At 44.1% G+C, this 11,679-nt stretch overlaps 1 protein-coding gene across 1 annotated transcript; it reads right to left on the bottom strand.

The window, feature by feature from the left end:
- Positions 1-248: 248 nt before the first annotated feature.
- LOC144489645 (uncharacterized) lies at positions 249-10,208 on the bottom strand. Its single transcript, XM_078207502.1, has 7 exons — positions 9,814-10,208; positions 8,608-8,726; positions 8,192-8,444; positions 7,907-8,025; positions 7,488-7,716; positions 7,212-7,370; positions 249-630 (listed from the first exon to the last, which is right to left on the bottom strand). Exons 1-6 carry the CDS (start codon positions 9,983-9,985, stop codon positions 7,234-7,236), a joined length of 1,029 nt encoding a protein of 342 aa, XP_078063628.1. The 5' UTR covers positions 9,986-10,208; the 3' UTR covers positions 249-630; positions 7,212-7,233.
- Positions 10,209-11,679: the final 1,471 nt, after the last annotated feature.

The raw sequence follows: 11,679 nt of genomic DNA, 5'->3' as shown, positions 1-11,679 counted from the left end.
ACCTTCTTCCGTCGGGAAAAAGATACAAAAGTCTGAGGTCATGTACCAACCGACTCGAGAACAGCTTCTTCCCTGCTGGCATCAGACTTTTGAATGGACTTACCCTGACTATGACTGTAACACTACATTCTGCACTCTCTCGTTTCCTTCTCTATGAATGGTATGTTTTGTCTGTATAGTGTGCAAGAAACAATACTTTTCACTGTATGTTAATACGTGTCAATAATAAATCAATCAAATCAAAGATTAGCTGCAGCCTCTTCAACAAAGAAATTCCTTCAATAGTTTTGACACAGATACAAACAAAATGGAGAAATCTGACAATCCTGGAGATAATCTTAATCATTCCTCAACCAGTAACATGGCTGAAAGCTGTAATCTTACTGTAGTGATCTGAAAATACCACGCGGTTTCAGAATTTTCTTTTAATAATAATTGATCATTTTCACTCTTGTGGACCTATTGATATGTGTTTCTGTATTCGTGACATTTCGTGTAGAAAAACAGGATCCAAATCATCGTGATTTCCCATTATCATCGACTTCCTCAATGCTGGTCAAACGGGACATCAGCTTGCCACAGACACTAACTTATTTCGGTCGGTCTGACTGTGCCATGTTGCATTATTATCTGTCCAATCAAAGAAAAGAGACTATTAAGCAACAGCTTATATCTGAGAAAAAATGGGGATGAAGTGGAAATGATCGAGAGCTTCAAGTTTCTAGGTGTCCAGATCACTAACAACCTGTCCTGGTTCCTCCATGCCAACACTATAGTTAAGAAAGCCCATCAACGCCTCTACTTTCTCAGAAGACTGAGGAAATTTGGCATGTCAGCTACGACTGTCACCAACTTTTACAGATACACCATAGAAAGCATCCTTTCTAGATGTACCACAGCTTGGTATGGCTCCTGCTCTGCCCAAGACCACAAGAAACTACAAAAGGTCGTAAATGTAGCCCAGTCCATCACGCAAACCAGCCTCCCATCCACTGACTCTGTCTACACTTCCTGCTGCCTCAGCAAAGCAGCCGGCATAATCAAGGACACCACACACCCCGGACATTCTCTCTTCCACCTTCTTCCGTCGGGAAAAAGATATAAAAGTCTGAGGTCACGTACCAATCGACTCAAAAACAGCTTCTTCCCTGCTGTTGTCAGACTTTTGAATGGACCTACCTCGTACTAAGTTGATCTTTCTCTACATCCTAGCTATGACTAGAACACTACATTCTCAACTCTCTCCTTTCCTTCTCTATGAATGGTATGCTTTGTCTGTATAGTGCACAAGAAACAATACTTTTCACTGTATACTAATACATGTGTCAATAATAAATCAAATCAAACCAAATCAAAAGACTGACTGATGTCCAATAACAATCCTGGAACTCCCTCCCTAACAGCACTGCGGGTGTACCTACATCACATGAATTGCGATGGTTCAAGAAGGCAGCTCACCCACCACCTTCTCAAGGGGCAATTAGGGGTGGGCAATAAATGCTGACTTAGCCAGCGAAGTCCACATCCCATGAATGAGTATTCTAAAAACACAGCAGGTGCATAGAAACACTCTGACCTCTAGGTCTCACACAATACACACTTGGAAATACTTCTGTCTTCCTTCAGTTGTGACTAGGTCAAAATCCTGCAACTCCGTCCCAAACAGCTTTGTGGGTTTACATCCACAGTATGGTGTGCATTGGTTCAGGAAAATCACTCCCTCCAACTTCTCGCGGGTAATTAGTGATGGGAATGCAAGTCAGCCTTGCCGCTGTTTGGATTTTGAAATGCAGTCATTATCACATGTCCTAGCTGGCTTGCCATAGTCACATGACCTCTGCCATGAGAGGCAGGCAGTCACCTTGCATTCTGTTCAATAAAGACATTACATCAGAAAGATTGTTGCCTTTGAGCTTGTAACATGGTGCCAGAAGTGCAACTGAGATTGAGTCTTAAAAAGCTGGAAGAGAAGCCAAGGCTAGCAGCAGAGATGAAAGGATAACCTGAGAGCATCTCAGACACATCATTGGCCACAGGAGCACGTTAGGTTATACTAAGATGAACTGACAACCCAAGATGGCATCTAGTCCAAAGGAGATGAGAGAGATGCTGAAACATGGCCATGCAAGCCATCAAGGGATTGAGTCGAGTCTGAGGAAGGCAAGAAAAGTCCTCCACTGGCCAAACATGAGCAATGAAATAAAAGACCATTTAGAACATAGAACATAGAACATAGAACATTACAGCGCAGAACAGGCCCTTCGGCCCACGATGTTGCACCGACCAGTTAAAAAAAAACTGTGACCCTCCAACCTAAACCAATTTCTTTTCGTCCATGAACCTATCTACGGATCTCTTAAACGCCCCCAAACTAGGCGCATTTACTACTGATGCTGGCAGGGCATTCCAATCCCTCACCACCCTCTGGGTAAAGAACCTACCCCTGACATCGGTTCTATAACTACCCCCCCTCAATTTAAAGCCATGCCCCCTCGTGCTGGATTTCTCCATCAGAGGAAAAAGGCTATCACTATCCACCCTATCTAAACCTCTAATCATCTTATATGTTTCAATAAGATCCCCTCTTAGCCGCCGCCTTTCCAGCGAAAACAATCCCAAATCCCTCAGCCTCTCCTCATAGGATCTCCCCTCCATACCAGGCAACATCCTGGTAAACCTCCTCTGCACCCTCTCCAAAGCCTCCACATCCTTCCTGTAATGTGGGGACCAGAACTGCACACAGTACTCCAAGTGCGGCCGCACCAGAGTTGTGTACAGTTGCAACATAACGCTACGACTCCTAAATTTAATCCCCCTACCAATAAACGCCAAGACACCATATGCCTTCTTAACAACCTTATCTACTTGATTCCCAACTTTCAGGGATCTATGCACACATACACCTAGATCCCTCTGCTCCTCCACACTATTCAAAGTCCTCCCGTTAGCCCTATACTCAACACATCTGTTATTCCTACCAAAGTGAATTACCTCACACTTCTCCGCATTAAACTCCATCCGCCACCTCTCGGCCCAACTTTGCAACCTGTCTAAGTCTTCCTGCAAACTACGACACCCTTCCTCACTGTCTACCACACCACCGACTTTGGTGTCATCAGCAAATTTGCTAATCCACCCAACTATACCCTCATCCAGATCATTAATAAATATTACAAACAGCAGTGGCCCCAAAACAGATCCCTGAGGTACACCACTTGTAACCGCACTCCATGATGAATATTTACTATCAACCACCACCCTCTGTTTCCTATCCGCTAGCCAATTCCTGATCCAATTTCCTAGATCACCCCCAATCCCATACATCTGCATTTTCTGCAGAAGCCTACCATGGTGAACCTTATCAAACGCCTTACTAAAATCCATATATACCACGTCCACTGCCTTGCCCCCATCCACCTCCTTGGTCACTTTCTCAAAAAACTCAATAAGGTTAGTAAGGCACGACCTACCTGTCACAAAACCATGCTGACTATCACCTATCAATTCATTACTCTCCAAATAACTATAAATCCTATCCCTTATAATTTTTTCCAACATCTTGCCGACAACAGAAGTGAGACTCACCGGTCTATAATTCCCGGGGAAGTCTCTGTTCCCCTTCTTAAACAATGGGACAACATTCGCTAACCTCCAATCTTCTGGTACTATACCAGAGGCCAACGACGACCTGAAGATCAGAGCCAGAGGCTCTGCAATCACTTCTCTTGCCTCCCAGAGAATCCTTGGATAAATCCCATCCGGACCAGGGGATTTATCTATTTTCAGACCCTCCAGAATATCCTGCACATCCTCCTTATCAACTGTAATACTGTCTATTCTACTCCCTTGCAACCCAGTGTCCTCCTCAGCTATATTCATGTCCCCTTGCGTGAACACCGAAGAGAAATATTGGTTCAATGCTTCACCAATCTCCTCCGGTTCCACACATAACTTCCCTCTGCCATCTATAACTGGCCCTAAACTTGCCCTAACCAACCTTCTGTTCTTGACATACCTATAGAACGCCTTAGGATTCTCTTTAACCCTATCCGCCAAAGTCTTCTCATGTCCCCTTTTAGCCCTTCTAAGCTCGCTCTTCAACTCCCTCTTAGCCAATCTAAAGCTTTCTAGTGCACTACCCGAGTGCTCACGTCTCATCCGAACATAAGCCTCCTTTTTCTTTTTAACCAGTGCTTGTAACATGTGCCAGCTGAACAAGCAAGAGAGCCATTGATAAGATATGACACCCCAGACAGACCACGCATGAAGCTGAGGGTAGACCTCTTCACTTTGGCAGGAACTCATTAGGAGCACGGTGGCACAGTGGTTAGCACCGCTGCCTCACAGCGCCAGGGACCTGGGTTCAATTCCAGCCTTGCTTCACTGTCTGTGTGGAGACTGCACATTCTCCCCGCGTGGGTTCCCTCCGGGTGCTCCGGTTTCCTCCCACAGTCCAAAAGACGTGCTGGTTAGGTTGATTGGTTATGCTAAATTGCGTCTTAGTGTCAGGTGGATTCGCAGGGTAAATAGGTAAGGTTATGGGGATAGGGCCTGGGTGGGATTGTGGTCGATGCAGACTCGATGGGCCAAATGGCCTCCTTCTGCACTGTAAGATTCTATTAATCTATCGGTTATTTTTGAGGATGTAATTAGTAGAGTTGACCGAGGAGAACCAATGGATGTGGTTTATTTAGACATTCAGAAGGCTTTTGACAAGGTCTCACATAATAGACTCCTATGTAAAGTTAAAGCGCATGGGATTGCAGGTAATGTCTTGAGATGGATAGAAAGCTGGTTAGCAGATAGGAAGCAAAGAGTTGGTATAAATGGATCTTTTTCTGATTGGCAGTCAGTGACTAGTGGGGTTCTGCAGAAATCTGTGCTAGGATCACAACCGTTCACATTATATATTAATGATTTGGAAGAGGGAACTGAATGTATGACCTCCAAATTTGCAGATGATACAAAGTTGGGTGGGAGGGTGAGCTGTGAGGAGGATGCAGAGATGCTTCAGTGTGATTTGGACAGGCTGAGTGAGTGGGTATCTGTATGGCAGATGCAGTATCATGTGGATAAATATGAGGTTATTCACTTTGGTAACAATAATAGGAAGGCAGATTATGAATTGAATGGGTGTAAATTGAGAGATGGATACTCAGCGAGTGTCCTTGTGCATTAGTCACTGTGCACCTGTCCTCGACAATCCAAAGGAACAACAATTACCATGGCAACAAGTGCCACAGGAATGACAATCCCCAGGGAAGCAACATCATCCCAACAGCCAATGCCGACGTGTACCATTAAGAGACTTGCACAATGTAACGAGTGTGTTTGCAATGCAGTTGTGGGGACAAATTAGAATAATTTAATGCAGAAGAGTTGTGGTCTAGCGTTGCACGTGACAGTGCAGGTGACATTTCTGCGGTTCGGAAAGGGGGCTATATGGATTTTGAAATGCAATCACTATTGCATGTCCTACCTTGATGCTATAGTCATGTGACCTCTGCCATGAGGGAATGTGATGGGAGGTCACATGACACCAGGTTATAGTCTAACAGGTTTATTTGAAATCGCAAGCTTTCGGAGTGCTGCTCCTTTGCCAGGATTCAGCCGGCCTACACTGTCTGTACTTATCCATTGACACTCTTGATTAGCTTTTAGTGTTGGGCTATCATCACTCCGCCTATATATTCTGTGTCTGCGCACATCATTCCACTTCACCCGAGGAAGGAGCAGCACTCTGAAAGCTTGAGATTTCAAATAAACCCATTGGACTATAACCTGTGCTTGTCCACCCCAGTCCAACACTGGCATCTCCATATCAGGGAATGTGTGGAGGCAGCTACAATACATTCAGTTCAATAAAGACACTAGAACTAGCTTGGTACAGTGGTTAGCACTGCTGCCTCACAGTGCTATGATTCCCAGGTTCAATTCCGGCCTTGGGTCACTGTCTGTGTGGAGTCTGCACGTTCTCCCCGTGTCTGTGTGGGTTTCCTCTGGGTGCTCTGGTTTCCTCCCACAGTCCAAAGATGTGCGGGTTAGGTGGATTGGCCATCTAAATTAAGCTAGTGTCGGGATTAGCAGAGTAAATATGTGGGGTTATGGGAATAGGGCCTGGATAAGATTGTGGTCTGTGCAGACTTGATGGGCTGAATGGCCTCCTTCTGCACTGTAGGGATTCTAACTGCAATTTGGGAGCTTGTAACAATTTATTTCCAAATTCTATTGGTATTTATGTTTTCTGCAATCCACACACACCTGGAATACCATGAACAGTTTTGGTCCCCCTATTTAAGGAAAGATATACTGGCATTGGAGGCAGTCCAGAGAAGGTTCACCAGGTTGATCCTGGGTATGGAGGGATTTTCTTATGAGGAAAGATTAAGTAGGTTGGGTCTGTACTCTTTGGGGTTTAGAAGAACGAGAGGTGACCTTATTGAGACATAGGATTCTCAGGAGGCTTGACAGGGTCGATGCTGAGAGGTTGTTTCCCCTTGTGGGAGAGTCTGGGACCAGAGGGCATCATCTCAGAATAAAGGGGTCACCCAGTGAAGACAGAGATGAGGAGGAATTTCTTCTCTCCGAGGGTAGTGAATCTGTGGAATTCTTTACTGCAGAGAGCTGTAGAGGCTGGGTCATTAAATACATTCTGTATGTTTACGTTAAGTATACTTAAGTATGGGTGGTTAGCACTGCTGCCTCACAGTGCCATGGACCCAGGTTCGGGTCACTGTCTGTGTGGCGTCTGCATGTTCTCCTTGTCTCTATGTGGGTTTCCTCCGGGTGCTCCGGTTTCCTCCCACAGTCGAAAGGTGTGCTGGTTAGGTGGATTGGCCGTGCTAAATTCTCCCTCAATGTACCCGAACAGGCGCCGGAGTGTGGCGACTAGGGGATTTTCACAGTAACTTCATTGCCGTGTTAATGTAAGCCTATTTATGATTAATAAATAAACTTAAAGGGTGAGATAAACAGACTTTTAATGAGTTAGGGAATCAAGGATTATGGGAATATGACGGGAGAGTGAAGATGTGATATGAAAGGTAGTTTGGGCAAGTTAAGACATTTTGAACAGCTGGGTGACAACTCTCTAAACTGGAAATGGCAATTTAACTAGTTTGTAAATTTCAAATTTTATTGAGATACAAGAAAAGCAACGACATAACAGAAAAATTAAAAACAGTTTCATTGCAGATAAAATGCAAACTCACACAAAGTTAAACATGATTGACGCTACGGGGGAATTTGCCAGATTTCAGCCCGATTGAGGTCTTGGATTTTCTCCGTGATGTAATTATTCATCTTTCTGACCTCGCTTGCCACAGCCTCCGCACTTAACCCCTGGGCATTGAGGTGCTGGGTGAAACACGCTGCCACAATATAAAGTGGGGAGGAAAGAAAATAAAGAAAAGCAAGGTATTACTTTAATCCTTAAAGTCACAGCAGAAATGGCGACAACAATTTAAGAAGGGTTTGTGAATTGTTACCTTTGACTGCATTCAACTTCCTTGGTGAGAGTGGAGGTTTAGCCTTCGGAGGAGTACCTGCAGTGTGGATAAACCGTGGGCACACTCTCCCGCAGACCGACCTGTCCCGGAGCGTGGTGCTCCCCCAGATAGCAACAGCCAGAGACTTGACGAATAGTGAATTCGTCCTTTGGCTGTTGACAGTACACCACTCTTTCTCGGAGATCTCAATGCCACCTAACAATTGCACCTACAAGTAAATTGAGGACATCTTCAGTATCCTAAATCTAAAACTTGGAAAATAAGACAGCCGCTATGGCAGGACAGACTACCCCGTGATTCAAGTCTCATTGAATGTTATGATTCATCTTCACTTCAAGAAGGACGCTTGCGTAAACCAACAATGATTTCCAAATGCTTTGAAAATTAAGAATCATTACCTTGCCATCAACTGGAGTGTACAGTTGATTGCTGGTTGTCTCTCCTTGTTCAGTCAACATTGGGGTTCGACTCTGCTTGGGGGGTGTTGGTGCATCGTCAGGCCTGTCCGACAGTCTTGCTGAAACAATGATGAAAAATAATCAGGATCAGTCAAATATTTCATTTGAAGGAAGCCATTGCACAACTGTTGTCATCTGTTCCCGGTCAGAGTGATGCTGCATAAGTCACCAAAAGGGAGGTACATTGCGCCATTGTCAAATAAGTGATCTAAATAAGGACGCTACCCTTTTTTGAGAGTGCAACGATTTCCTCTTGGAGCTTGAAGTTGAGAGTTTCGAGCCTCTGCAGCTTCTGCTGGAGGGCTGCCCTCTCTTCTTTCAACTTCCTGATTGTCTCATCCTTGGCCAGCTCCTGGGACTGGAAAGCTGGAGTTGTGCTCTGATCCAAATCCTCCTCGTCCGTTTCCGTGATCCACTCGTTCGTGATGGCTGAGACCTGACAGTCTGGGCTCACCTTTGTTTGAGCAGACTTGCTTTTCTGTCAGAGAGAAGGTCATAAAGATTTGGAACATGTGAAATTACAATGATCATGTAGCTTTGATTGAGGATTTGGTATGCTATTTGCAATGAAAATCACTACTTAACTGGAGAACATTTACTCTGGTTACATTTACATTCTTGAGTTGCCTCTCTGTCCTTACCGGAGATGTGCAAGGAAGATCATCACCACTGTCAATGTCCATCTTGAGAGTGGGGCACACATTTGGCATCCTGGACCTTGGGCCACTAAATGCTTTCTGTCTGATTGTTTCATGTGAGTCTATGGCACAGAGCAAGATCAGATCAAAGTTACATATACTTCACTGATCACCCAGAAAATGACATTTGTTGCAAAGTTGGGTTTGCGAAGTTGGAATTTGGTGTTGATAAAGACGTTAAAAATGGTAGAGGGAAAAAAACATTGTGGTGTCCCTTTAAAAGCTGGTGTTTTGTTCCAGCACTTAGAGGTTTAAAATGCAGGTGCATATGGGGTCCCAGACTGACACATTTGTATCAAAGGCCAGGCAGCAGGATTGCCTCGGTAACCGGCTTCAGGCATTTGAATGTTTTGAATTCAGCCTATCAATTTATAGCAGGCACTCAGCTACCAGGAACCTATAAGATTTGAACTTGATGGTGTTGACAAAATCAGACCAATCCTATTGTATGAAAAGTGACAGGTTATCACAGGTGTAAAAGAGAGCAAGGGGGAAAAACAAGATAGGAACTGCCACCTCTCAAGTCTCCAGCCTCAGATATCTCTTAAGAGAATGCAGCACCTAACCAGCGAAAATTACCAAATCAAAAAGAACTTACAGCCAGAGAAATCAACCGAGAAACTCCAGAAGGTTCCGAAAGACCCAAAACCCAGTTGTATATATTTTTTTGAGTGTGACTAAATTCTGTTATTACTTTTTTTGGTTAATGAATGGATATTGTATTTATTTGAACAGCATTCCAGTAGAATCTTATTTTATTCGGTATATTACTTGTTTAGTTAAAGTTCCTTGTTAATAAAATAAATAAATTGTTGTGTTAATTTTAAAGTGTCAGCTGTTTCTGTTAGTTAACCACTGAAAGTTACTGAAGAATAGTTCACACCTTCCCACACACTTCCAGCAGATTACAAGGCGAGGTATTCCTCTTTGGGGGATTCGAAGTTATGTCTCAAAAGGGGAACAACCTCCACGTCGTAACACATTCTATTTAGATTTTACAGAACTCATCAAGCTAGTTATTCAGGGCATTGTATCACATTAATTTAAGATTCAGAAATGTTCTTTAGCCTTTTGGGGACAAGCTAAATGCCCCAAATAGCTTCAAAATGTACCTGCGAGCATTGAGGATTGAACCTTTGGAAAACTCACCATTGTTTTCCTTCCCGGAATCCCAGTGCCCTGGCCAGCTTCGCCGCACCATGTAGATTTTAGATTCATGATGATCCAATGGATCAAAATGTTTGATGTCGTCTGCAATGCGTACAATTCGACATTCTTCATCATCAAGGAATCGAACAAAGGCAAACTTAGCAACAGACATGATGTGAAAGTGTCGGAGCAATAGGGTCTTGCCTGTTTAAGGAGAGGTGTGATGAATACAGTGAACTATGGAGCAGCAGATGTCAGTCAGTGTGCAAACTGTGGATTATTTGAGAATAGCTCCATCCCAGACCTCAGCTGCAGCAGGCTGTCCAGCTGGTCTGACAAGCTGCTTCTCTCAGTGCCTCTCACACAGTCTCAGCTGGACAATGGGAAGCTGCAGCAAGACTTCGCCAAGCTGCTGCTGTCTGACACCCGCTCCAACCAATCCAACACCGAGCCTCATGGCTCACCCACCAGTCACAGCCGGGGAAAGGCGGGACGTCCGGCTCTGACTCGAAGGCGCGGGTTCATCAGAAGGTCAACTGAGAGCACTTCCGGGATAGGGGTGCTGTCCCTTTGGGAACGTTAGAGACAATTCATATTTATAATTGTAACCAGAGTCAGTGTCCCCCAGATACTGAGTGATTCTCATTGTAATTGTAACCAGAGTCAGTGTCCCCCAGATACTGAGTGATTCTCATTGTAATTGTAACCAGAGTCAGTGTCCCCCAGATACTGAGTGATTCTCATTGTAATTGTAACCAGAGTCAGTGTTCCCCAGATACTGAGTGATTCTCATTGTAATTGTAACCAGAGTCAGTGTTCCCCAGATACTGAGTGATTCTCATTGTAATTGTAACCAGAGTCAGTGTCCCCCAGATACTGAGTGATTCTCATTGTAATTGTAACCAGAGTCAGTGTTCCCCAGATACTGAGTGATTCTCATTGTAATTGTAACCAGAGTCAGTGTTCCCCAGATACTGAGTGATTCTCATTGTAATTGTAACCAGAGTCAGTGTCCCCCAGATACTGAGTGATTCTCATTGTAATTGTAACCAGAGTCAGTGTTCCCCAGATACTGAGTGATTCTCATTGTAATTGTAACCAGAGTCAGTGTTCCCCAGATACTGAGTGATTCTCATTGTAATTGTAACCAGAGTCAGTGTTCCCCAGATACTGAGTGATTCTCATTGTAATTGTAACCAGAGTCAGTGTCCCCCAGATACTGAGTGATTCTCATTGTAATTGTAACCAGAGTCAGTGTTCCCCAGATACTGAGTGATTCTCATTGTAATTGTAACCAGAGTCAGTGTCCCCCAGATACTGAGTGATTCTCATTGTAATTGTAACCAGAGTCAGTGTCCCCCAGATACTGAGTGATTCTCATTGTAATTGTAACCAGAGTCAGTGTTCCCCAGATACTGAGTGATTCTCATTGTAATTGTAACCAGAGTCAGTGTTCCCCAGATACTGAGTGATTCTCATTGTAATTGTAACCAGAGTCAGTGTCCCCCAGATACTGAGTGATTCTCATTGTAATTGTAACCAGAGTCAGTGTTCCCCAGATACTGAGTGATTCTCATTGTAATTGTAACCAGAGTCAGTGTTCCCCAGATACTGAGTGATTCTCATTGTAATTGTAACCAGAGTCAGTGTTCCCCAGATACTGAGTGATTCTCATTGTAATTGTAACCAGAGTCAGTGTCCCCCAGATACTGAGTGATTCTCATTGTAATTGTAACCAGAGTCAGTGTCCCCCAGATACTGAGTGATTCTCATTGTAATTGTAACCAGAGTCAGTGTTCCCCAGATACTGAGTGATTCTCATTGTAATTGTAACCAGAGTCAGTGTCCCCCAGATACTGAGTGATT

This window comes from Mustelus asterias, unplaced genomic scaffold (assembly GCF_964213995.1).
Source record: "Mustelus asterias unplaced genomic scaffold, sMusAst1.hap1.1 HAP1_SCAFFOLD_2389, whole genome shotgun sequence".
In the NCBI taxonomy this organism is placed as follows: domain Eukaryota; kingdom Metazoa; phylum Chordata; class Chondrichthyes; order Carcharhiniformes; family Triakidae; genus Mustelus; species Mustelus asterias.
This window is presented reverse-complemented; position numbering and strand designations above follow the sequence as displayed.

What these genes read in the sequence shown, in the direction of transcription:
- LOC144489645 (XM_078207502.1), bottom strand. Translation starts at nt 9,985, where the DNA reads ATGTCTGTTGCTAAGTTTGCCTTTGTTCGATTCCTTGATGATGAAGAA. An exon ending in TTCCGGGAAGGAAAACAATG is followed by an intron (nt 8,727 to 9,813) that starts GTGAGTTTTCCA and finishes TCTGTGCCATAG; the next exon opens with ACTCACATGAAACAATCAGA. An exon ending in ATCTTCCTTGCACATCTCCG is followed by an intron (nt 8,445 to 8,607) that starts GTAAGGACAGAG and finishes TCTCTCTGACAG; the next exon opens with AAAAGCAAGTCTGCTCAAAC.